Source organism: Brachypodium distachyon, chromosome 1 (assembly GCF_000005505.3).
Source record: "Brachypodium distachyon strain Bd21 chromosome 1, Brachypodium_distachyon_v3.0, whole genome shotgun sequence".
In the NCBI taxonomy this organism is placed as follows: Eukaryota; Viridiplantae; Streptophyta; class Magnoliopsida; order Poales; family Poaceae; genus Brachypodium; species Brachypodium distachyon.
In genome coordinates this window covers 73,843,954-73,871,399 of record NC_016131.3, presented here as the reverse complement: position 1 = coordinate 73,871,399, position 27,446 = coordinate 73,843,954, and the positions used below count along the sequence as shown (strand labels likewise).

The 27,446-nt window shown below is 38.2% G+C and overlaps 1 protein-coding gene across 1 annotated transcript; it reads left to right on the top strand.

Moving 5' to 3' along the window:
• The first annotated feature begins 1,396 nt into the window (after positions 1 to 1,396).
• Positions 1,397 to 27,446, top strand: LOC100844819 (callose synthase 9). The gene is made up of 51 exons (XM_003558905.4): positions 1,397 to 1,920; positions 2,204 to 2,301; positions 3,098 to 3,261; positions 3,378 to 3,501; positions 3,768 to 3,878; positions 3,965 to 4,090; positions 4,704 to 4,793; positions 6,002 to 6,099; positions 6,186 to 6,303; positions 7,037 to 7,162; positions 7,245 to 7,321; positions 7,398 to 7,476; positions 7,591 to 7,707; positions 9,389 to 9,491; positions 9,588 to 9,711; positions 10,690 to 10,867; positions 10,976 to 11,028; positions 11,115 to 11,175; positions 11,256 to 11,337; positions 11,837 to 11,886; positions 13,344 to 13,430; positions 14,077 to 14,162; positions 14,237 to 14,261; positions 15,352 to 15,446; positions 15,536 to 15,617; positions 15,732 to 15,892; positions 15,998 to 16,118; positions 16,333 to 16,430; positions 16,533 to 16,623; positions 16,719 to 16,879; positions 17,758 to 17,867; positions 18,311 to 18,445; positions 18,529 to 18,597; positions 18,688 to 18,862; positions 18,981 to 19,095; positions 19,459 to 19,578; positions 19,952 to 20,067; positions 20,154 to 20,237; positions 20,317 to 20,429; positions 21,285 to 21,337; positions 22,221 to 22,397; positions 22,871 to 22,918; positions 23,499 to 23,657; positions 24,107 to 24,220; positions 24,335 to 24,423; positions 24,508 to 24,666; positions 24,760 to 24,862; positions 25,521 to 25,640; positions 26,115 to 26,165; positions 26,259 to 26,441; positions 26,818 to 27,446. The coding sequence occupies exons 1-51, from the start codon at positions 1,722 to 1,724 to the stop codon at positions 27,052 to 27,054; spliced, it is 5,715 nt and encodes a 1,904-aa protein (XP_003558953.1). The 5' UTR covers positions 1,397 to 1,721; the 3' UTR covers positions 27,055 to 27,446.

Here is a 27,446-nt window from a genome sequence, read left to right as displayed (position 1 = left end):
ATTTTGGTCAAACTTTGGCATAAAATTACGTGTGAGCCTCACAAACCCGGATAGAGAGAGTATATTGATTGACCATGTGAGAGTGCTTGTTGATGTCCGGCACTACCAATTCTTTTCTTTGTCGCCACCTTCTCTTCTCCGCCATAGTTACACCTCTTACTCTCTCCATGACTCCATCGCCGCCTTGCGGTACTCTCGTTACGTCAAATGGTGTCTTGTCCGTTCTTTTCTTACTGTATTTTGGTCACTAAGCTCAGCAACTATGACCATCTACTACTATCGGTGTCTCGTGTGCCAATCCTTGTAAGGCTGCATTTGGCATCGCAATACATCTCCATAATCCGTTTTTATCTATTTCATTTTGTGGCTAACTAAATCGCTCATGTTGTTGCGTATGTTTTTCGTGGCGTGTTATAAATAACTTTAGCACGATAAAGCTCAACAACTGTAAACTAAGCCTAAGATTGAGGTGTACATATTCAGTGCTAATGAGCCTGATAACGGTTGACAATCTATATGTTTTGTATCCATAAAGCTCTCATCTCTATTCTCCGTTTCCATATCTTTCCTTTTTCTCACTAATCCTTTCCTATTCATAAGTCGAGAATGAAAAGCTAATGTTCGTTCTTTAGTTTCTCGTATAAGAAAATACACGGTGCATATTTGTTTGCAAATATGACATGTCAACAATCCCTGCCTCGGAAATAAAGCCCGCAAGTCCTTTAGCACCGCTGGAAGGAGCCTGCCAGCCGCTTATGCACCAAATAGAAATGCAGAGGTGAGATTCTGCGTGCCTCCCCACACAACCATCATCAACGAGCGTCCTGTGGCTATGAAACATGACACTAGGAAAAAAAGGGAGACATCATGCTTGTAAAAAAAAGCGACACATCATACTTCTCACAAAAGTAACTAAACATATCTGTATGCCGCAACACATTTCGGCCAATGCTGACCGAAAAAATTATTGTATCTTGTATCATGAGATGTGTAAAGAGATAACTAGGTGGACACCGTTTTTGGGGCACCCTAGCATCACGCTAAAAGTCATTAGCGAAACAGCCTTTGTGAAACGATGTTGAAAGTTTACTTATAGAACTCCTAGAAAATCTTGCAAGACCGCCGCGCCGGACCAAATGATTTTACCGCCGATTTGCATCGGCTGTAGTCGATCTGCATTGCACATTGCACGTCGCGAGAAAGAACACACGCTTCTTTGCTTCTTTTTCAGTAACTGCATCAGGAACGTGGGTCAGGACATGGCTTCCGCGTTAAGTCTTTGCTTAGCTAAACTCACACTTTCTTAAAACCCTTCTTATTTGGGCGCACGGCGCACCCGCGCGCGCCCTTCAGCCTTGACAAGTGACGACTGACGAGTCGTGACGCGCAATCTTACCAGCACACGCCAAACGCCGCTCCCGAGGAGGAGGACGAGTAGATCGCATCCAATCCCAGGTTAAAAAAAGTCTCGCCAAAAAAGCGACGAGGTTTTTGAGATTTCCCCCTTCCATTTCCTTTCCTCGCCTTTCCCCCGCTCGAGCTCGAACGCGCGAGCTGAAAACCTGAACCCTAGCCTCCGATCTCTCTCCCTCTCTCTTCGGCGCGCCTGCCGATCGGAGCAGCTCAGTGAGCCGGGGCTTATGGTGGGCGGCCTCTGAGCGTGCGAGCGAGAGTGAGCCCGCACGTAGATCTCGCCCCAGCGCGCGAGGGGATTCGGCGGGATGGCGAGGGCGGAGGCGAACTGGGAGCGCCTGGTGCGGGCGGCGCTGCGCGGGGAGCGGATGGGCGGCGCCTACGGGCTGCCAGTCAGTGGCATCGCCGGGAACGTGCCGTCGTCGCTCGGCAACAACACGCACATCGACGAGGTGCTCCGCGCCGCCGACGAGATCCAGGACGAGGACCCCACCGTCGCCAGGATTCGTAAGAACTCGCTACCGTTTTGTCCAGTTGATTGTGTTGGTAAAATTAGCGTAATAGCAGGACTCTGTTCCTGTGCGTGTGTTGCTTGCGTGCTTAAGGTTTATTTCGGTTCTGCTCCGTTTATTCTCCTGTTCTGTTGATAGAAAATGTTGCACTATTAAAACACGAGTAGTCTTAAAAAATCAATGTCATACACACTTGAAATGAATAATGCTATATTTCGCCAATTAAGTTCCCTTGCATATTAACAGTTCTGATAATAGTACTCCACTTCGGTGAACAGTTTGTGAGCATGCATACACACTTGCTCAGAATTTGGACCCCAACAGCGAAGGGAGGGGTGTGCTGCAGTTCAAAACCGGTTTGATGTCAGTAATCAGGGTATGTTCATATCTGCTGTGCATATTTTTATTTCATATTGCTTTCACCAAACATGACATTTAACGATGTTGATAAGATAGAGCTTGCTAGTCATGTCAATCATACTGTCTTGGTAAAACCTGAATAGAGAATGGATCACTGTTTTTTGGAGGATAAGCGGGGCTTCAGTTCATGCTGTCAACCACTGCAGCCTCACACCCAACTATTATAAAATTATGTCATTATGATCAAGCCCAAGTGCTCAGACTAGTTGTGGCAATCCTGGGCTCCATGATGCTGAGGTGCCTCGGCGCTTACCTAGACGGTGATTAGATATACATGGTGACATACATAATATATTATCCAAATTATTACTCATAATACATAGCCGGAGGAAAAGTATGAAAAATCAGGTGCCACTGTGCCAATAATGTTCTCTCCCCTACCCTCCCCCCTCTCTCTCCCCAAAAGAGAGAGTGTGCCACTAATTGAGCCACAACCTGCCCACACCAATATCCCATCCAAGTCGTATACTCCCTTCTGAAATGTCCTAATAGCAGTACGGTACCACGTTCAACTGCCCTTCATATCCTCTCTTTATGTGGCTTTTGTTATTTTTGTATTGTTTGTTGGTCAGAGTTTTAACATTTCATGGCTGCCTTGAGCATGCAGGAATGCTTTTGAGAGATACTCTCAGTCACAAATCATATCAAACACCACATCTCATGAACCATGATTGTTGAATTGTACTGAAGAAGTTTTTGGTCTTTCCAATATCTTCCTTTAACAGTGTTTTTTCCATTTCTTAATTTGCCAGCAAAAACTAGCAAAGCGGGAGGTTGGTGCTATAGATCGAAGTCAGGATATTGCTAAACTGCAAGAATTTTATAAGCTATACAGAGAGAAACATAAAGTTGATGAGTTGTGCGACGATGAAATGAAGCTGAGGGAATCTGCTGTGTTCAGCGGTAACCTTGGAGAGTATGTATTTCACCTTGCCCAAATATTGCCAATTCAATTTTCTTTGGGGATTTGCTGTTTCTTAAGCATATTTATTACCAACTTGTAGCATTTAACTAATTCTGTTATTTGAGCAGGTTGGAACGCAAAACTCTGAAGCGCAAGAAAGTACTTGCAACTCTCAAGGTCTTATGGTCTGTCATAGAAGACATAACTAGGGAAATTTCACCTGAAGATGCAGAAAAACTGATATCGGAAGAGGTTTTTATTGTTATCCGCACTTGATTTGTTTCACTTCATTTCATGTTCAAAATTTAGAGTTCCATCTAGCTTATGTACAGAGAAAGTAATAAAATCCTGAACTGTACTGTAGACAAACAACACCATTTAGTGAATTGCAGATAAACTTTTAGTTCTAACTGAATAGGCTATTCAGTTTCCCACCTTCTGAGTCTACCTGAGATAAATCAAATGTTTAATTTTTCATTTTTGTGTGTCTAAATGATAATATGTTTTGTTCTACTCAGATGAAAAGAGTAATGCAAAAGGATGCAGCAAGGACAGAGGATGTTGTAGCTTATAATATTATTCCTCTAGATGCCTTGTCTACGACTAACGCAATTGTCACTTTCCCAGAGGTAGAGTTCATGGTTTGATTCCTTTTATGTTCAAATTTCATAGATTTGTCTGTGGCTGTACTCCTTTAGCATTTGTTTGATTGCAGGTGAGGGCAGCAATTTCAGCTTTGCAGTACCATAGGGATCTGCCCAGGCTCCCTGATACCATTTCAGTTCCTGATGCTAGGAATTCAGACATGCTGGATCTCTTGCACTGTGTGTTCGGCTTTCAGGTTAGCACATGGCTCACTTGTTCTGGTAATCTAAATTGCCTATATCTTACATGAACAGTACTGCTGAATCATATCACTGCCTGAGGAACTAATTTGCAATCTGTGAATAGAATACACGTGTTAGTTGCTAACCCAACTGACTGAAAGTAAATCTGATTAGCAATCTTTGGATTATTTAGTGTCATAGTTAACCATTTGGATCAGCTGGTTTAAAAATAAACATGCTGTGCTATATGTATGGAGGGTATTTAATAAGATAATAGAATTGCTGCTCGTGAGATGAACTTCTATAACCTTATTTGCACTAGGGTAGGTTTTGTTCCAGAACCTATCCTTCCAGTTTTTTTATCATGCCCAAGAATATGGCTGTTGTTTGGATGATCGTCATTTTTTTGGCATACCCTTTCGCCTTTAGGCACTACCAGTCTCCCAGTGTATTTCTTTGCCAACATTGGTCCAAACTCCTAAATGTGGGCATCTGAAATCTTGGTGTGGTTTCTGTGTCACCCTGATAACTTATCTAGGCATTTTTGGTACAGTAGAATGGTAATGTTACAGAATGTTAATGCTTTCATCGAAATCTTTCATAACAACCTACGTGTTGTGGTTGCAGAAAGGCAATGTGAGCAATCAAAGGGAGCACATCGTTCACCTGTTGGCAAATGAGCAGTCTCGTTTGGGCAAACTGCCAGGGAATGAACCGGTATGTGTATATTCACACTGCTTAGTTTTCTTTTAGCCATGCATGTGTTTTTTCCTAGTTCTGCTCTTTTTGATCTTATTGATGTCCTAATAAACATTAGCATGCAACAATAAAAATTATCGCTGGAGCTTTCCAGAAAACCTCATGAATGGTCTTTCAATTGAATTGAGCCGGTGGGGCCGCTAGTTCCGTTTTTTTTCTGGTCCGAGGGCAGTCCGATTTTTTTAACTATGGTAACAACATAGATAAATGTTTCCCTTTTTCTTTTCATGTTGGACATTCAGTTGTTATGTCATGCGATTGTTGGTGTGTTGTCGCACATGCACTCTAGTTTTGGACTTTTTCGTTAGCACTTTTATTCTCATGACCATGAAAAGGCATTTTCTCAGTCCTTTTTGAATGCATAAAGCACTCCATGGTCCTGAAAAGGCATTTTCTGAAGCACTCTAGCTGCATTCAAGTATCTCACTCTAGCTACACTTTACTCCTTGGTACGTTCTTAAATTTGTTTACTTTGGGGAGTGAATGCATAAATTGCTTGAAAGAGCTGTGAAAGGGAGATAACCTAGTTATTATATATACTTTACTATTGAAATCTTCCAAAACATCCAAGATTCTGTGCATGCAATAGTTATCAGCTATTCAGCTGTTTATATCATATTTTGTAGTTTTCAGGTTGCGAGTTTTAATAGTAACAAAGTAATGGTACACCAATATTTCATGAACACACACACGGGGATTGGAATTCTTGATCTTTACATCATTATGGGTAAAAGGAATGGGAGGACGAACATGGGGTCATATGAGAGAAACTCAATCAGATGAATTCCGCGTTGTTGATTAACTAATTGGATTGGTGCGGCTCCTCTCTTTATATAGAGATGGTGAGCCCGTAACAAAAATAGAATCTAATCCCAACTAACATGACCTTATCCCTTATGTACATGGGTAGCACCCACGACCCGTAATCTGTGCATCTAAAAGGTATCATTAGAAATGCCTATGAAAATTTTGTTTGCTGTAGTTATTTGATACATGATTTGGCCTTAAATTTGTTGCCTGTCCTTTTACTTCAATGTTATGATAATTTGGTAAGAGCTAAACTGCGGTTTCTTATCCAGCCTGGCCCAAAATATATACTGTCAATCTGTCATCTTAATTAGAGATATGCAGGCCTCTATCCTCACCACTGTTTCATTTGTTGTTAGAAAATCGATGAGGGTGCTGTACATGTTGTGTTCTCCAAGTCCCTTGATAACTACATGAAATGGTGCAACTATTTGCCACTTCGTCCTGTCTGGAATAAGTATGATTTTTATATTCTGCATCGGTCTGTTCAATTCCTCATTCATGACCTATTCGTTACCAAGTGATTCTGTTGTTTTCTCTTAGCACTGAACTGTTGACCAAAGAAAAGAAGTTGCTATATGTATGCTTATACTACTTAATATGGGGTGAAGCTGCCAATGTACGATTTCTTCCAGAAGGCTTGTGCTACATATTTCATCATGTAAGTTTGCGGAGTATTCTACTCATATTCTCTGCCGTGCTTACTTTGGTGCATGATTGTGGCTTCTTCACTGTTTTCTTGCATGGATATTATTTCGTCGTAGTTTATTTCTCTCGTGTCCCCTATATTTGTTTAAGCACCTTGTGGAACCCCATTCAGGTCTTACTATGTTAGCTTTGTACATGGGCCATTGGATGAGAGTTGGATGAATCATATTCAGATGGTACTTACTTGAATGAACCATCCCTAAGAAGTGTACTGCATGCTGGAAGAACTATCTAGATTCTACAAAAAGCCAAAAAGTACATAATATATAGCCAAAATGTTCTTTATAATGGGAGAGTTTACTTCTAGGAGCATGAATTCCGCTTCCTTGCCAGCTTTACTACCTTGTTTGTATTGCTACAACGCTTGCAAGACTTGTATTGTTGTATACTTGTAGGCTTGTAGCCGTAGGTGGTCCTAAATGTTGAACATGTTTATTGTTTACATTATTTCTAAGGTATTCATCTTTTCTTGAAGTGCAGGCAAATCAGCAAATTCTGTTAGTTCAATATATTAACGTTAAGGGCATTGCTAATATTGTTACTACTTATTAACCTTACATTCCGTTTCATTCTTGCGATCTTCAATTCTTGACATGTCCAAATGGTATTAAAGTATTAAATAGTCTTTGACCAAAGGTATAAATGATGCCAAATGCAACTTTTCATGTTCCCTTTTAATTTTGTAGCTAGCAAGAGAGCTAGAGGAGATTATGCGAAAACATACCGCGGAACCAGCTGAAAGCTGCATTTCTAATGATGGTGTATCATTTCTTGACCAAGTCATTTCTCCTCTATATGAAATAATTGCAGCTGTAAGTGCTGCTGCTGGATGAGTTACTGTAACTTCATATCTTTAGTACTTTTATGGTTTTCTGAATGGTGGTTCTGCTGCAGGAAGCAGCCAACAATGATAATGGGCGGGCAGGTCATTCTGCATGGAGAAACTATGATGATTTCAATGAGTTTTTCTGGTAGGTAGATCCATTGAGCTTTCCAGTTCCGTCGTTCTGTTGCTATTTTTCATATACTGTTGATTGTCCCTTTTAGGTCTCTGAAATGTTTTCAACTGGGTTGGCCATGGAAACTGAGCAATCCATTTTTCTCGAAGCCTAGTAAGAAAGAGCAGGTTCGTTTGTTTGTACTGACAGTTGTTTGGATCTTGTAATGCTAAACAATACGGACAAGCTTTGAATCGATTTGTAGTTTTCATAAAAATGTTTCACATGCAATTTCTTTTCAGGGCTTGCTAGGTAGGAAGCATCATTATGGAAAGACTTCTTTTGTGGAGCACAGAACTTTTTTGCATCTTTACCACAGCTTTCACCGCCTTTGGATGTTCCTAATCATGATGTTTCAGGTAATTGTAAAATTTTACAACGGTCTCAGTTGCTTGCTTTGCGTTTAGTGTAAAGCTCCCGTCTCCTGTTTTGTAGCTTTTGTGTTTTGATGTCTTATATTTGTTCTGTTGATGAGTTAAGAGGTGCTAGAGGCACATTATTCCAAATAAATGCTGTCTTGGAGATTTGTATTTTTAAGGGGAACACTAAGGGATATTCCTACTTCAATGTTAATTGCAAGTGTCAGCTGCACTTTGATGCACCTTTATCGAATGAATGTTATGTACACAAATTTCTGTGCTATTTTAGTTTTGTGCTTGTCTTCATAAAAACTATCTACTATCCAGTAAACTTCGAACCTATCTTAAACACCTCTAGCAATGTATGACCCAATTATTGAAGTATCTATAATTAAGGTTAATATAATGGCCAGTATTTTAAAGATGTTGTGGTTTAACATGGTGTTGCATTAGCAGTCAAGTTTGGAATAGACAATGATTTAACCTTTTCGAGACATTGCAGAAGCTTATATTTGTTTTTGTATCTTAACATAATAATACTTGATGCCTTTTTTTTATGTGCTACATTAACACTGGCAGTTTGATACTCCTTAGTTACCAACAACTTTGTTTTATTCGCATATGGGTTTGTCCATGCACAGTTGATGTTCAGCCGGAGACATGCAGAGCTTCTTTTCTCTTGTTCTGATTTTGGACGACATTTTCTTGAGGATCATTTGGTGCTTTCCAGTGGTGGGCATAGGGTTTTCAGTTTGGGTATTTTTTTTATTTCAATGCATAGCGTAAGATATTAAAAAAAAATTTACGGAGTGAGATTTTGGCATCTTTGATTTGGTGTCGACAAGAAAAGATCGCTCAATGGCCTTGAAAGTTTTAAATTTAAGAAATCGCAAATATAGAAGTATCAAGTCATGCACATGTATAAGGTTTTGCAAGTGACACGATCACGCTAAAACAATTGTCTGATCTCTTTTCAAACTTTTAAAATTACAATATTCCCTTGTTCATAAGCATCTTATCTTGTTGTACTTTATACTTTAATGGGATTTCAACCTTGAGAGAGATATGAGGAAAAAGAGGAGTGCCAAGATAAAGAATACCCAAAAATTTGTTATTCCTCAGGGTGAAAAAGATGAATGTGGCAGGACTAAGGGCATGTTTGGTTGCCATCCACTCCCTGCCACACTTTTGTGCCACAAGTGTAGCATTTCACAGTTTTTGTGGTGGACAATTTGCTTACCACAAGTGTGGCAAAAGTTGGCAAGAAAATGGGTCTATGACATGTGGGGTAAAGGGCTATGGAAGTGTGGCATGCCACAACCGTGGCTGCAACCAAACACTTGCCAAACTTGCGTGCCTAAGGTTTGGCGAAGTGTGGCTTCAGACCAAACACGCCCTAAGACTAACTACTAAGAATAGGGAAGGCATGAACAAAAGTACAAGAAACAAATACTAGACATTATTGAAGACAAATAAGACTTGAACACTGAAATAACTGATTCCCTCTGCATGTGTACAAACGAACTGCTATGCACTGTTACTGATACAAGTCTGATGGTGTTCAATTTAAATATAGCCATTGATTATGGTGTGCCTGCCCCTGGCACTTTCTTTTGTCACTTTTAATGTTTTATTGTACATGCAGTATTACTTGATTCTTGTTCTATTTATGTGCATGCAGGGGCTTACTATCATTGCTTTTAACAATGGTAGTTTTGACACCAATACTGCATTGCAACTTCTCAGCCTGGGTCCGACCTATGTCGTAATGGAATTTATTGAAAGTTAGTCCCAAAAATAAATTTTTTGAATGATATGATCATCTGCATAAATTCTCGTCTTGCTGATTAATTGCTTTTATGATTTTTTGTTTGATGAAGGTATATTGGACATTCTAATGATGTACGGCGCCTATTCAACATCTCGTGGATCTGCAATTACTAGGGTGATCTGGCGATTCTGTTGGTTTACCGTGGCTTCGTTGGTCATTTGCTACTTGTACATGTAGGTTTTCATGCCTAAGTAGAGTGGATAACCGCCATAAAATTCACTACAGAGCTGGATCATTTTTGTTCAACCATGCAATAACATATCGATATATTTAGGATCCTACTATCTGGCAGTGCCCTCTTGGAAGGCCTTGATATCAAATAGAAAAGAACCATGACACTCTTTTTGCTCAGTATAAACACTAGGATTCACGGAACATTTCAATCCATATACCCAACTAGTAACAGTATCTGGTGTTCTGTGTCTTTGGTGGTGCCGGTCAAGTGTAACATCATAGTTCTCAGAATAAGAATTATGATTTTAATACAAGGGCCTTCATGGTTCGGTGGATCCTTGAAAGAGTTAATAGAAGGGGCACGAAGAACATCTCTTTTATTTTCTTATATGGAAGTACTTAACTGGCTTGTGCCCCAGGTCATCAGTTTGGTTGCCTAGTAGAAATTATTGCATTGGCCATCTAATTTTCTCATGAAGTAATCGACCCTTTGTTGTCAACTCCAATTGATGCTTATGTTAATTTACTTGGATAAAATGCTGAGTTATTTAAAGACCTGGTTGGCTTTGCATCAAAGAACACAATCCTTAACAAAGCTTTCTGCCCAAGCTTATTATTGGACTTCCTTGTTTGGTACTCCCTCTGTTTCTAAATATAAGACGTCCTAACTTTTTGTCCTAATTCAAACTTCGTTAAGGTTGACTAAGTTATAAGAAAAACTACTAACATCTAGAACTTGAAATTAGTTTTTATTAAATCTATCATTGTATATATTTTCATAGCATACTCATTTGATATTGTAGATCTTAGTAGATTTTCTATAAACTTGGTCAAACTTGAAGGAGTTTGACTTAGGACAAAGATAGGACTTCTTATATTTAGGAACTTGGGAGTATCAGAGTGTGGTGGATGCCCTTATCCCTGTATGAAGTTTACACTATTTCAGTCAATGTTCTAATGGCTCGATCCTTTCTCAGCAAGGCACTTCAAGGTGGGACACAATCTGCAATTTTCAAGATATATGTTTTCGTAATCAGCGCGTATGCTGGTGTCCAGATAATCATCAGTTTACTCATGAGTATTCCTTGTTGCCGTGGTTTTACAAATGCTTGCTACCGCTGGCCTGTCGTACGCCTTGCTAAGTGGTTGCATCAGGTCTGGTCCTATTTTATACTCTGTGACTCCCTAAAAGCTGTCTTTCTGTACAAATATTTGTGACGCGATATATTCTACTATTGGTACCTGACTTTTTTGTTGTTGAAGGAGCACAATTATGTTGGAAGAGGCCTGCACGAGAAGCCTTTAGACTATATCAAGTAATCCTATCTACCTTTGAAGCATAGTTTTGTGTATCTGCTGACATGCTGGAAGCATACCATCACTAAAATAATTTACTGTGCAGATATGTTGCTTTCTGGCTTGTTATCCTTGCTGCAAAGTTTTCATTCACCTATTTTCTCCAGGTAATATTTAGTTTGCCTGTTTTCTTGTTTACCCACCGAGCCACAACAATTTGTATCTCAACGTGGTCTTCCTTCTGCAGATCAGACCTCTTGTAAAACCAACAAGAACGATAATCAGCTTCAGAGGCCTACAGTATCAATGGCATGACTTTGTCTCAAAGAGTATGTATATTCTTTCCCTTCCTATGACTATGCTTTCTCTTTCAGCACCAATCAATCCCTATAATGTTTCACTTTGTTGTGAATTATCTATCATTGAGAAAACACAATAAGCATGGCATCTTGTTGTATTGATAGAACCAAAAATAGTTTACAAGTGTGACATCTGGCTACAGCCACATGGCGAACTAAAGAACTAAGCTAAGTGTAGAAGCAGCTGCAGCTTCTTAGTACCCCCCCTGCCCTTATTTATGTACTTGGAAAATTTTGTTCATGAGAAGTGTATCTCTTTCCAAATATTAGTCTTTTAAATCTCTTTCTTAAGCCGTAGTACGTTACAATTTACAAGTATGTTTTGGATGTGTTGGAGGAAAGCTTGAAATTGGTTCGCATGTTATTCCATTGATATCCCAATGAGATGCTTTAAAGCTATGCACTTTATATAATATAGATGCATCGGTTTTTAAGTGAATTTTAATGCTGGTTATTTGAATGCTTGCAGATAACCATAATGCTCTTACAATCCTTTCTTTGTGGGCTCCAGTGGTCTCAGTAAGCAACCTTTTCTGGTTCTAGCTTAGCTTGACACATATGTACATATACTATAGTATTGTGTCATGTCTCCTCTCTTGGCTCCCACTCATTTTACTGTGGTAATGGTACATTGCATTCAAATCAGTGACATCACGTGTCATAAAAAAGAATCATCTCGAATTAACAATGTGACGAGGTTTCTTCGGAAGAATGAGTTGATTGTCTTTTCAGTGTTTGATTTTGATGGCTTATTGACTCACCTCCCCTCTCTTGGCTCCCACTCATTTAACTCTTGGTAACTAAGAATATATTGCATTGCAATTGGCGACAGCACATAATCATAAAGAATAATCATGTCGAAATGACAATGGAATGTCTTTGGAAGAATGATTTGATTATCCTTCCAGTGTTTGATTTTGAGGGCTCATTGAAACTGTATGACTTGCTGTAGTAATAACTCCTGCATGCTGAGCTCCAAAGAATTATACGTGTTGGGGACTTGTCTCATACACCAATGTGGTCCATTAACAGGAAGCAGATCTAGTCCAAGATCTATGGCAGGGATAGAATCTCAATAGTTCGGTGTAAATACACAGATAAACTATGTTCTTAATATCCAGCAAGATAAAATACTCATACTGTCTACAGAGCTTCAGTGGAACAAAGAAATAAATAGACAATAAATAGCAGTGAATAGAAAGGTATTTCCAACGCGTTGGAAGTTGGAATGCTGAAAAGCACTAATAATCATCAATCAGTTAGCCCACCCAGACACCTTGGGTTTGCCGAGCACAAACACTCGTGTTTCCTTTCTTTCTTCTCCTAAAGTAACTAAGTTTGTATGGATGACTGCACACAAGCACGACTAAATTGCGTGGGTGGGGCTTAAGTACTAAACCCACCATTACCAGTGTAAACATGGTCCAAGTGTGCAGTCGAGATTGATTATGCTTCACTTATGTATATATGACCGTGGTCCACAGGTCCGTAGAGCATGTGCCATGTGGTGATAATTTTTTTATTGTATTCTGTAGACTGAGAACTCCATGTTAATACACGATTTACCTCATACAGACCAATTGATGTGCGGTTTAACGTGTAATAAAAAATGCCAGAACCTGATTCAACTCAGCCAATTGGATAGGCTGTGTATAATAAACACATTATTTGGGTCCATTGTTTTTGGTGGTAACTATCTTCTTTTTTTTATTTGATTGACATGCTGGTTGTTAGTTCACCGAAAGATCACAAACTGCTAAAACATTATTTTTGTGACAAATTATTATCTTGCTGAGTTTTCATGTAGCTTTAATAATTTAGGCCAGATTTGTGGTAGGCTAGATGAGCCTGTGCTCATTCATCAGCTTGCTTGTCCCTCTTGTTTCTCTTGGGTTTATTTGCTTCTGCAGGTAGCTGCTTCTATATGCAGTGAACATATGAAACACATAATGATATGAAGAATATGTTTTATGCAGATTTATCTTTTGGACATTCATGTATTTTACACCATCATGTCTGCTATTGTTGGATTCCTTCTCGGGGCACGTGATCGCTTGGGAGAGGTTAACTCTTAAGCTTGTACTCTTATCATGCGTCTATTTTCCCCTAAGTTGCTTCTGGCAGAACTATTAGTCTTGTTGTTTAAGCTTTTCTTGTTTATGAGAGCAGTTTTCTTTGTTTCTGTCAGATGATTCTATTACTGTATACTACTCCCTCCGTTCCATAATTCTTGTCGAAATATTACATGTATCTAGACTCTTTAGGAATAGATACATCCATATTTGGGCAAATTTGAGACAAGAATTATGGAACGGAGGGAGTAGTTCGTAAAAAAAGGATGGGGTGGGAGGAAGACTTCCACCCAGAAAGTTAATACAGATGATGAGGGGTCGAACTATTTGGCTATCCCACCAGTTGTGGTGCTATCCAACTGAGCTCAGGAGACTTCTCATTACCGTGTAGTTTAGTCCATGTAAAACATGCACTTGCTTATGCAAACACACTCATAAATACTCCATCCGATCCTAAATTCTTGTCGTTGTTTTAGTTCAAATTTGTAGCTGTGTTAACAATTAACTAGTTTTGGTTCATATATTTTCTTCTTTCTTCCGCTCTAGCTCTTTGTCTATTCATGACTGATACTTTGAAAACCAGTTTGTTTGATTATCGGTTGATATAGCCTGCCTGGTGATTGTATTGTTTTTCCAGATTAGGTCTGTTGAAGCAGTTCACAGATTCTTTGAGAGGTTCCCTGAAGCATTCATGGATAAACTTCATGTTGCTGTTCCAAAAAGGTTTTCAATATTTTATAGTTTCCTTGTTATGGCTTCATTTTTATACACTAAATCTGGTTTTATCGATCATACAGGAAACAGCTGCTATCATCTGGTCAGGTATGTGTCCCATGCTGTACTTTACAGCCTGTTCCTTCAGAAAAATAGAAAATAGTTTACTGTTGGTGGAGCCCTGGTCGTCTGCTGTTTTATTTTGATAAGCTCTGAAGTTGCTCTATTTAGTACCTCCTGAATCAAGAAACGTTTTTCTTTGTTTAATACTCTTGATTCAACTTTCACCATTGGTATTTATGAGCAGATGTTACTAGAAACTTTTAGAAACATATTATGGAAGTACATCCTAATATGACATAATTTTCTTATAGCTACTCCAAACCGTCATGCGCATTCATGTGATTGTAGTTACAAAAAGTTTGCCTGCTGTGGATATGATATGAAAGTGATACGTTTTGGACCAGTGGTAGCATCATGTTTTGTCAGTTATACCATAGTTTTTTCTTGTAGCGATTGGACGCTTGTCTAAGAACAAATTTTAGACTTGGATATTCTGGTACCCTCAAATTGAGTAATGTCTTTTTTTTAAAGTTAAACTGTAAGAGCTGCGCGATTGCAGTCCGACAGTATATAGATATATAATTTGTACAGAGTGAGGTGCCAAAGTGCGACCTTCGAGGATCGAACTTTGGTGGGCTGTCAGCATACCTCGCTGGCTGACCACCCAAGTTATGCTTGGTTCTAAGTTGAATATTGTTTGCTATATAATTCCGTTTCCGAAGTAGTCATTCTCTACTGAAAGATACAGTTAAATAGTCAGGCATTCTTCCCACTACCTAATCCTCCCCCATTGCTAATGCATCTCTGCTTCCTATGCCTTGCTGAGTCTCCTCATGCTCTTCTATAGCATTTTCTAGATATGTGCTGCATTGTTAGTTTTATTTTTAAAAATTTCCTATCTGTTGCGCTATGTAGCCATATTGGAGCAAGGCACTCACAATACTTATCTAATGTTCATTTTAGCTCTTATTAGTTCCGATATTTATGCCTATGTGTTTTGCATGTGTTGCTATTGTTAGCTTCAACAAGTAATACAATGTTCCTTTTGTGCGTAAATTATGAATATACAACGGTTCCTTTCAGTACTTAATTGGTAGTTTCAATATGTTGACACTGGAAACAACAAATTTACCAGCATGCAGAGTTAAACAAGTTCGATGCATCCAGATTTGCTCCTTTCTGGAATGAAATTGTGAGAAATTTGCGGGAAGAGGACTATATTAACAACACGTAAGCAAAACCTCTTTGAAAACTATGTTCTTGTTTTGTTGAAAGCCAGATCTGGATACAGTATGTCCGATGTTTTTACCTTTATGCAGTGAATTGGATCTACTCTTGATGCCCAAGAATAATGGCGATCTTCCAATTGTGCAGTGGCCTCTATTTTTGCTTGCTAGCAAGGTTATAAGTCCAAATGAAATTTAACTTTCCTTTCACTACAGGTTTTCTTGGCAATGGCTGTTCTCCACATTTTCTGTCCCATGTCTCTAGTGATCAGTTGCCCTTTCATTACAGGTTTTCTTGGCCAAGGATATTGCAGTTGATTGCAATGACTCACAAGATGAACTCTGGCTAAGGATCTCAAAGGATGAATACATGCAATATGCTGTTGAGGAATGCTTTCACAGCATTTATTATGTCCTCACATCTATACTAGATAAAGAAGGCCATCTTTGGTAATGATTTTGTAGAACAATTATATATTGATATTAATATTCATCCTGTCTGTTTGCACCTTTTATTTCAGCAGATTTTTATTCTTGAAAGTATTTGTAATTTAGGGTGCAGAGGATTTTTAGTGGTATTCGAGAAAGCATTTCAAAGAAGAACATCCAGAGTGACATTCATTTCAGCAAATTGCCTAATGTCATTGCCAAGCTTGTTGCTGTAGCAGGAATACTGGTATATGCACTATTACTATGATTTAGTTTGAATACCTGAATATTGTGTTGTCGTTAACGGGCGATCCAGTTACATGTGTGTTGACCCTATTTTCCGTGACACCACCTTATTGGTGACATGAATCCGATCTGTAGATCTAGATTCTCTTTAGAAATCTTGTTTTGGAAATCCACGCCCCTAAGATGTGCTCCGACTGTTAAATGATGTTTTGTAGAAAGAAACAGAGTCAGCTGATATGAAGAAGGGGGCAGTTAATGCTATTCAAGACCTATATGAAGTTGTTCATCACGAAGTGCTTTCTGTCGATATGAGGTCTGCTCTCTTGTTTATAATTTCTTCTGTTATAATCTTTTGGTTAGATCCATATGCCGTTGTATCATTTCATTCCTAATTCCTTTTGCATATGAATGTTAGTGGTAACATTGAAGATTGGAGTCAGATAAATAGAGCAAGAGCCGAAGGTCGCCTCTTCAATAATCTCAAGTGGCCAAATGATCCTGGATTGGTACTGTCTTATGTTCTTGTTGAAATTTAATTTTCTGTTAACTTGCATCTCTCTGTAGCTATTTTTAAAATCTATCTTGATTTAATGGAATCCAGAAGGACTTGATCAAACGGCTACATTCACTTCTGACCATCAAGGAATCAGCTGCAAATGTTCCTCAAAACCTGGAAGCCAGTCGGAGACTAGAGTTCTTCACGAACTCTCTGTTCATGCGAATGCCCCTTGCAAGGCCTGTTTCAGAAATGCTTTCATTTAGGTGAGGCTTATTTAATTCTTTTCTGCTTGTTCCATTAGCAGTGGAGTTGTAAATATTGTCATCTCATAAGCAGAATTGCGCCTGACTCCATTGGATGCATGTTCTAACTGCAGCAATATACTAATAGCTGCAAACTGCCTTGTTTCACCTTGTAAACTTCACTTCTCTTTGATTCTCAATATTTCCGTAAGTAATACACTTCGAGATGCCAAATTTTGCTCAAGTTGTTGCGGACCTTGCAGTAGAGAGTGAATAGGAGATGGCCATTAGGCATGATCCTATAATTCAGATAGAACCAACTGATGTTCACCTGGCACTGGCCAAAATAACCTTCCCTTTGTTTGTGGAACCCGAGAGCACATGTGGCGATTCTCACTTTTCTACTGCTCCTGTTATGGGAAGGTGCACTTTTCTGACTGTTGGAGCCGACCCTTGAGTTTAGCCTATGTTTGTAATGGTGATGCTTGAGTTCGGTTTCTACTTGTTAGGGGGGTCCTAAGCATGCTGCAATGAAGAAAGTCTTCTCCAAGTCATTCTCATATGTAGTCTATCCCCTAAAGAACCTGTTGCTGCCAAGCCAGGCTCCCAGCGTTGATTGGATCATTACAGACACCCCTATCCTCAAATTATAGCGCAATGGTCATTGGAATATTTAAAAAATTTAACCAAATTGTCTGGAATTTTTCTCCTACTGCGAGTCACCTTGCCCGTCGATTTTTTCTAATTCCGTCTGAAGTTAGAGTTGAGATTTTAGATACTGGAGTTGTATAGTTTCCAGAGGATGTAAGCATCTTATGAACTTAAGTGTTCTTTTTTTGGGTTCAGCTGTACCTTTTTATATTCCTAATTCATATGATATTTGCTACTTTCTTTTGCAGCGTGTTCACTCCATATTACTCCGAGACTGTGCTTTATAGCATTGCTGAACTCCAGAAGAGAAATGAAGATGGTATAACTACACTGTTTTATCTCCAGAAGATTTATCCAGGTTTGTTCTATATTTCTCTTGTGAAATATGGTAACATTAGCTTGATTATAATTATTTATAAGAGGTTGGTTTCTGATGCAATCATTTGAGAGCGCACCTTGTGTCCTTGCTCAAACCATGTTCCTTCGTAGATTGAAGAGATGTATTCCATTGTGGCTATGTATATTTTCACAACAAAGTTGATCTGGTGGCACATTCGTTTACCCAATCGGGAGTTTTTTTTAATAGCTTTAAGATTCACACATATGGGCCATGTCCTTCCCGCATTGAGTTCTAATATTTAAACATGGACAATTGTCTTGAGTACTAATTCTGAAAACAGAGCGTTTGCAATCCCATCTAAATTTTAATAGATAAAAGTGAATGCGCCCCTTTCTTAGTACGATAGACCCACCTCCTAATAATCATTGTACAAATCTTATGCGGTGAACTGTTGTATACAGATGAATGGAAGAACTTCCTTACTCGCATCAACAGGGATGAAAATGCAGCAGACTCTGAACTGTTCAGTAGTTCAAATGACATACTAGAACTGCGGTTGTGGGCATCTTATCGTGGGCAGACCTTAGCACGGACAGGTTTGCTATCTTTGGGAACTTATATGTGATTCCTCCCTGTGTACAGTTCTTCAGTAAATAAATTTTCCTATGTTTCTCTGCAGTTCGTGGGATGATGTACTACAGGAAGGCCCTTATGTTGCAAAGTTATTTGGAGAGAATGCAATCCGAAGGTATTTCTACTAACTTTGCTTCCGAGACACGTAAATTCTATATTTAACTGAGTGCATAAAACATCCTTTTCTGATGTTTTTCTTTGCTAGACCTTGAATCTCCATCTGGCATGGCTGGTTTGGCTGAGGCACATTTTGAGTACTCCCCCGAAGCACGTGCACATGCGGATCTGAAGTTCACGTATGTGGTTACCTGCCAAATTTACGGCATACAGAAAGGGGAAGGGAAACCAGAAGCTGCAGATATAGCCCTTCTAATGCAAAGGTTCTCCTTGCTTTATATGTTTGGCATATTTCCCATTCTTTTCATGCTAAAAGAAAGATCTCGCTAGCTACAAACGTGCACCTTTGCACCATGTCTTAATTATTTATTTATTTCTCAGAAATGAAGCTCTCAGAATTGCTTATATTGATGTTGTTGAGAGTGTCAAGAATGGAAAGCCTAGCACCGAGTTTTTTTCAAAGCTTGTTAAAGCTGACATTCATGGAAAGGACAAGGTCAGTGGCAAAATGTCTTCCCACTTGTCTAATGGTCGATTGCTCTTACCAGATACTCTTCAATAGCAGTATTTTTTGGGTTTCAGCAGATGTTTTCATTTATTATGCCTTTACTGCTAACACCCGTTAGTTCCTTAAGACTGTTCGCTCCATTAAGTGCATTGATTATTCATACTGTTTTCACAGTAATGCAGTCCCTATACTTGATGAGCATATAATTGTCCGTATAAGCTCCACTATAGTATCCTGACCGCTTAAGGAAATAATCCTCTGAAATAATCCTCTTCGACTATAAACTTCACTATTGTTTTTTCTTATTTGAGCTATGTGTTCATTTGAACCGAATTAAACTTTCTGTTACAGGAAATTTATTCCATTAAGTTGCCGGGCAATCCAAAGCTGGGGGAGGGTAAACCTGAAAACCAAAATCATGCAGTAATATTCACTCGTGGAAATGCAGTGCAAACTATTGATATGAACCAGGTATCTAGCTGTCTTCGTCATCTTTTTTATTATTGATTAGTTGCTATCATTTTGTTCCAAACTCCGTACATTTAAGTATTCTAGATGTACAGTTTTCTTAGGGAACAGTAGAGTTTTTCTTTATCAACTTAGAACAGAATTACTGTCATATTTGATGAGATCTCTTACAGTGCTTGTGCTGTGCACCAAGTACCAGTTTACATAGACGCAACTATTTTTTACTTCCTGTTACCAAATGTGATTTTTTTATGTGCCCAATCTCTTCCTTCTTGATTCCTTTAATCTGGAGAGAAGTCATATGCTTTCCGACTAATATTTTGCACAAGCCCCAAAGCACATCAACTGCTGTTGAGTTGTTGTTTTTCAATTGAAGGATAACTATTTTGAGGAGGCACTCAAAATGAGAAACCTGCTTGAGGAGTTCTCTAAAGATCATGGCAAGTTCAAGCCTTCAATTCTTGGAGTTAGAGAACATGTCTTCACGGGAAGGTGCTATTTCAATACATTTCTGTTTTGTGATTTTTGGTTTATTTGATTAGTAAACCCAGTTCAAAGTAACAGTTTTTATTGTGTAGTGTTTCCTCCCTGGCCTCATTCATGTCAAATCAGGAAACTAGTTTTGTGACATTAGGACAGCGTGTTCTTTCTAATCCACTGAAGTAAGTCCGTTTTACATAATAGTTATTTTTTAACATGAGTATCTGAAGTTAAATTTGTTAACATCTATATTTTTCGCAGAGTGAGAATGCATTATGGACACCCAGATGTTTTTGATAGGGTTTTTCATATTACGAGGGGTGGTATTAGTAAGGCATCCCGTATCATCAATATTAGTGAGGATATATTTGCAGGTAAGAGTATGTGCTCGGTCTCTTCGAGTTTGCGTGTTATTGTGTGGTCCTATTATTAATATGTTTATGCTGGTGTTTTGTCAATAACATGACGGTACAGAGCTCACCTTTCTCATCTCAGAAGTTGAGCATTATATATTACTACTTTGTTCCTAAATATAGGATGGTATAGCTTTGTCCTAAACCAAACTTAAAGTTTGACCAAGTTTATAGAAAAATGTCCTAATATCTACAATATCAAATAAGTATACTATAAAGATATATACCATGACAGATTTAATAAAACTAATTTAGAGTTGTGGATGTTGGTAGATTTTTCTGTAAACTTGGTCAATCTTTAGAAAGTCTTACTTTGAACAAAGCTAGAACATCTTATATTTAGGAACGGAGGGATTAGGTTAGATTTGATAACTCATACTAACTGATATATATTTTCTTTCACTGAAATTTATCTTCGAATTCCAGCTTGTTTCCATTGTGTTTTGCTTAGAAGGGAAAAGAATTCTCCTTTCAGAGTTCAAATAAATTTAGTTATTTTAATGTGCTGTATGCATTTTGATATGATATTCCCAACATTCCACGATATAGGGCATACATGTTTTCCAAGATTTAACATTGACGACCGATTTGTCTTAACTATACTTGGATTAGTTGTCAACAAAAAGTTCTGAATATGAATCCAATAATACAATTTTGTATCTTACAATGCCATATAGATGGTGATATCGTTCCTAGGTTTTCTGCATATGCTCAATAATTTTATTTTTCTGCTATTGGTTGTTCTTACAGTAGTTGGGTAAGAAATATTACATTGATGGAGTTGTATCTTTTTCCTGCTGCGACTATGAATTGCAGGGTTCAATTCTACTCTTCGTCAAGGCAACATAACTCATCACGAGTATATTCAGGTATGATTGTTCTTCTTCTTTTTTTTAGTCTAGCTAACTGGTGATAACTAGTTGCTTCTCAACAAAAGAAGGTAAGCTTTCATAGTTTGTTTATCAGGACGCTTTCTGGACAAGCGAAGCTGCTATTTATTTAGTCCTTACATCTGTTCTTTTGTGTTGGACAAACTGTGCTACAAGACTCTGTGACGAATAAATTTTAATAGCGGAACTGAATACCTGCACTCCATGTCTTTGGATGTAGATTATGTAAAAACACCGCAGGTTCATCTAAAATGAGAGAATATGAACGCTTGATCTAAGTCATTCAGTTGTGTGCTATGAGGTCATGTGAGAAAAATTATTTTCCACCCGTTCATGGCTGGCTAACATTTTCAGTGTCCCAAGGGAAGTAAACAACGCATGTGTTCTATGTATTTTGATGCATGTTGTCTCAAATACACACATATTTGCATGTCTAACTTGTAACATTTGCTAATCCAAAAAATTAGCGTACTTGACTCATTCCACTTTTGAGCTGGATCTAATATTGGATCATCGATTTGCTAGTTAAAAGTTAAAACTATCTTGTGTGTGACGGTATCACACAGCTAGATAACCTTTTGCTGGTCAATAAGGAGAGAACTGGTGATCCAGCTGAAAGTGGAATTTGTTACGTGCACATGCAAACTCTCCAACTGCAGCCAGTAGTGCAGTTCAATGAATTGCAGGCTCTTCCACTGAATTACGTTTTAGTTGAATGAATCAAATGCTTAAACATACTGATGCCCTCAGTGCTATGCTCTTTTGCTACATGTTAATCTCCATTATCCACTGTAGTAATTGAACTTTGGCAGAACTGCTGTCTTTTAAACATTGTATTGATGTTTGACACATAATTCTTTAGGTTGGTAAAGGAAGAGATGTTGGGCTAAATCAGATTGCGCTATTTGAAGGAAAAGTTGCTGGGGGAAACGGTGAACAAGTGCTGAGCCGAGACATATACAGAATTGGACAACTTTTTGACTTTTTCAGGATGTTATCCTTTTATGTTACAACTATTGGGTTCTACTTCTGCACTATGGTAATTCTGTTTCCTGATATGATATTTTAGTTTTATTCATCAACACAGTTTCTAATATCTTTTTATTCTATTATTAGCTGATGTTGTGGCAGTTACTAGTATTGTTTCATCTCTACATCGAGCCATTTGTTCACAATTTGAAATGCTATCTCTGTTCCTATACTATTTTAGTTACTTTGCGTTAATCTTTTCTGTATGTTCTTCCTCATAAACGAATATTTTATGTTCAAAATATTAATCCTAATTTGAATAATATTCCCACTAATACATCTGTGTGCAAGCTAATGTTCCTCGTATTATGAGTTATACTTGGATCCGTGGGATTTGTACTATTCAAGGCCACATTCGTAAATCTAATTATGTAAAGATTGTAGATTGGTGATGCTGCTCATTGACCTTGTGATTCTGGTGTCATGAATTTACTTTCGCTTTCATCATCAGAGTTTCTGATCTTTATTTTTTTTCCTTTGCAGCTAACCGTTTTGACTGTGTACATATTTCTATATGGCAAGACCTATCTGGTAAGATGGAATTTCCGTTGTTATCTTTTTCGCATCAAGATCTCTGTGCAAGAATCTCAGACAACATTTTTTTTAATCTTTTTTACTTGCATCTAATTGTCAAATCTGCTTGGTTGCTATTTTTTCATCGCAGATTTCTCTCTATACTATCAAATGTAACATCAGTATGCCATATAATTTTGTTTCAAAGGCTTCTAGGCACATCTTGCTTGAATTTATGTCTCAGCCACTCTCTCATTTTTTCTTGCCACAGATCATATAGTTAGTTGGAAATTGCTGGTCAGGCATGAAAGATAGTAGTACTTTACGGTCGTAAAGTTCACACATGTTATAGTGCACAGAAACTTACTTAAGGTTTGCATTCAATTGAGACACTACCTATTTTTCAAGGAAAACTCATGCACCTATATAGTGGTATCTAGGTTTCTTATATGTTGAAATTACCTACTTTGCATATGTAGATTCCTTACTTTCTTCTTTGTCATCTTTTTTGACTCAGTTTGCAGAAAACTTTCTCTGGTACTTTTTACCAAGATATTAGATATTTTTTGTGACATATTCTGTTTGTTATTTATGTTAGGCTTTATCTGGTGTTGGAGAATCAATTCAGAATAGGGCCGATATATTGGGGAACGCGGCCTTGAGCGCGGCGCTGAACACCCAGTTTCTTTTCCAGATTGGTGTGTTTACTGCAATTCCCATGATTCTAGGTCTCATCCTGGAAGCTGGTGTCTTGACGGTATTCCCTTCCATCAAAGGACATTTTTTTAGAATCATATCTGTTATTAATAGTTAAGGGCAACAATACATGACGAATAGATACAAACGGAGAACAAATGGAAAAGTAGTTGTCATCATCTTTGGCTAGAAAACCTGCACGACTATTTAGGTTGGTTCATGATCATATCTACTATAATTGTTTAAAAATAAAGCTTTAGAGTAGAATGTAATGTTGCTTTATAAAATACTATGAGGATTAATGAAACTTTATTCCTTCCAATTGTAATTTAGGTTATTGTAACATTGCCTCTTGATGTACATCACTAGTTATTCTGTTTGGGATGACCTTACCTTTCTAGTGTCATGTGGAACCTGTACACTATTTTGTAGCTTGGTCCTTGAATATCACTTACTTTGTAAAATTGTGCCTGGAGGAATGTATCCTTACATGTGAATGTGTGGGTGCAGGCTTTTGTCACCTTCATTACGATGCAGTTCCAACTATGCTCCGTCTTTTTTACCTTCTCCCTTGGAACAAGGACTCACTACTTTGGTCGCACGATATTACATGGAGGCGCAAAGGTAGGACCATTCTCATAGTAGTGCTTATCAATTTCTTAATTTCAGAAGATCGCAATTTTTGTTTTGGGGAATTTCACACTATACTGATCTGGTGATTTTCTTATTTCTTACCAGTATAGAGCAACTGGCAGGGGTTTTGTGGTACGGCATATAAAGTTTGCTGAGAATTACCGCCTTTATTCTCGAAGCCATTTTGTTAAAGGGTTTGTTTTCACCTGATGTTTACTCTCAAGATTATATATGCAATTTCAATATTATCGAAGCGAATTATTATTTATTTTTTGTAGGATGGAGGTTGCAGTTTTGTTGGTGATTTTTCTAGCTTATGGATTTAACAATGGTGGAGCAATTGGCTATATTTTACTTTCCATAAGCAGCTGGTTCATGGCGCTTTCTTGGCTTTTTGCTCCCTACATATTCAACCCATCTGGATTTGAATGGCAGAAGTAAGCCACTAAGCATTATGTGTATGTTTACTCTTTCCAGTCATGTCAAAATGTCAAGATGAAGATAAACCTGTTCCTTCCCCTCTCTCTCAGGGTTGTTGAGGATTTCAGAGATTGGACAAACTGGCTCTTCTACCGTGGTGGTATTGGGGTTAAAGGAGAAGAAAGCTGGGAAGCCTGGTGGGATGAGGAACTGGTAACTGAATGTTGCCTGTATTTGATTAGTCTCTCAAGTCTCACGTTATCTGTTATGGCATCTGTCTGCTGTGTTATTCTGTCAGCACCTGAATTATTTTTTGAATTACAACATTGTGTAAATTGTAACTTGAAAAGCATTCAGAAACAAAGGCACAAAACTCAAGTTTGTTTTTCCATTGTCCTATCTCAGCCTAATAATATCATGAGAACCTATTGTCATGTTTCTGTGAAGCCTGGAGGTTTATGCTTTTGAGTTCTTACATTTATGTTTTAATAGCCCACCCTTGTAGTCTTATGTAATTTTACTATCCTTCTGCCTGAGTAGTATGCCAATTGCCAAATAGTTCCCTATTTATTGTCCCTGTTTTGGCACCTTCTCTAAACTGACAATGTCATCACCGATGCGCTTTTTCACAATTATTTTCTTTGGATATGACACAGTTTAGAAAATAGTGATATGTCATTATTAATTCTTATGTGCCATTTGCATAACTTATTTCCCTTAGGGTGTAGTTCAGCTTTTGCCTTCATTTGATTTTGGATACATATTGCACTTGGAAGTTCATGCTGGAAATCTGTAATATAGTGACTGTTTCCGTGATGGTCCAAGGTATTGAACTATTGATAATAATTTGTTCCAAACATTTATTTTTCAGGCACATATTCATACCTTTCGGGGGAGGATTCTGGAAACTTTACTTAGTTTAAGGTTTTTCATTTTCCAGTTTGGAGTTGTTTACCACATGGATGCAAGTGAACCAAGTACAGCATTAATGGTATGTTAGTGTTTCATCACTCAGCTTGTTGCATGAAATTCAGTGAAAATTGAATGTGGGATTTGATGTTCCTAAGTTAATTATGCTTACCTATGAATGTGTGATAACAGATGGTAGAGACTAGGGAGTTTGATAAGGAAAAAGTTAAAGCTTACTTATGAACCAGTTTTCCGTTTCCCCTCCAGTATGCTTAACTCAGAATTTGTGGTTTCAAGAAAAGAAAAAAAAGTTCGCAAGGTAGGGTAAACTGTCGTTAGTCCTCCGGAAGTTGTGTCCAGCAATTTACTCTTTACATTATGTTATCTAATGGGATGCTGTCTTCAATTGCATGGTTCTTGGAACGAAACATGTTTCTTTTTCTTCAGGGAAATATATTTCTTTTTTTAGGATAAACGTGTTTCTTCAACTGTATGTATTTATTGGCCTAATTTATCAAAAGAAAAGGAATAGTAATATCATGTCTTGGCACTGCAGGTATATTGGATATCATGGGCTGTGCTTGGAGGACTTTTTGTCCTTCTAATGGTATGTGGATTCATTATGTAATGTTAGCTAAGTCATACTTGGCTTTTACTGCTTGGGTTGCTCACCTGTGTTTTTTATTATGTTAATCTGCAGGTATTTGGTTTAAACCCCAAGGCTATGGTTCATTTCCAATTGCTCCTGCGTCTTGTCAAAAGCATTGCACTATTAATGGTTCTGGCAGGTTTGATTGTGGCAATTGTGTTCACACCCCTTAGTTTGGCTGATGTATTTGCTTCCTTTCTAGCATATGTGCCTACTGGATGGGGAATTCTTTCGGTAAGTTTCCTGCGGCAACCATGAAATGCTGCATTCTGGGCACGTGCCCTTTGTCTGAAATGATATTGCAATGAAGGCTAGCTTTTTTCTAAAATTTGAACTCAACAATGGGTCAATTAGTGTTGCATAGCAAATGAAATGGTTTATAGGATGCTAATGACGTAGATGATATAAGTTGTGCCTTTTACGTGGATTTATCTTTCCAGCAAAGAAGATCTATATCTGTTTGTGCATATCAGGCTTCGTTTAAGTTGAGTCTGAATGAAAACAAGTCTCTGACAAACTAGTGTGCACTTGTCTGTAGAGGCGAACCAATAGCAATTAACCTTCTAGGGGAAACTAATAATTGTTATTAATCTTGTTTTTGCTTATACAGATTGCCGTGGCATGGAAACCTGTTGTGAAGAGATTGGGTTTGTGGAAAACTGTGCGCTCTCTTGCTCGTTTGTATGATGCTGGCATGGGAATGATCATTTTTGTACCCATAGCCATCTGCTCGTGGTTTCCCTTCATATCCACCTTCCAGACAAGACTACTTTTTAACCAAGCTTTTAGCAGAGGATTGGAGATTTCTCTCATCCTTTCTGGCAACAACCAGAATGCAGGGATATGATGGTGTCTTTATCCATCTTTTGAATCTTGAGGCAGGCCGTGCAGCTCCGTAGTTTAGTTGACCGTTGGTCCCCAGTTAGCAGGTCCCCAGTTAGCAGTAGATGTATATATATCTCAATGTTGACCGCCAGTTATCTCTATAATTGTATTGTATATTACCTGCTACATTGTTGCAAAAACACTAGCTGTACTTTTAGGTTTTGTTATGTAAGGACTTGGTACTGGATGTTTGTTAAAGAATGGCGTGCCTACGTATTAATTGCTACTCCCTCCGGTCCATGATAAGTGTCTTGGATATAATACAACTTTGTACTAAATTTAGTACAAAATATGATACGTTTATTATGGATCGGAGAGAGTAGAAGATTGATATTGTGAACTTGATGGGTTTTT

Coding starts and splice junctions, on each gene's coding strand:
- LOC100844819 (XM_003558905.4), top strand. CDS start 1,722: ATGGCGAGGGCGGAGGCGAACTGGGAGCGCCTGGTGCGGGCGGCGCTG. Junction 15,618..15,731: donor TATTTTTGCTTGCTAGCAAG/GTTATAAGTCCA, acceptor CTTTCATTACAG/GTTTTCTTGGCCAAGGATAT. Junction 15,893..15,997: donor GATAAAGAAGGCCATCTTTG/GTAATGATTTTG, acceptor TTTGTAATTTAG/GGTGCAGAGGATTTTTAGTG.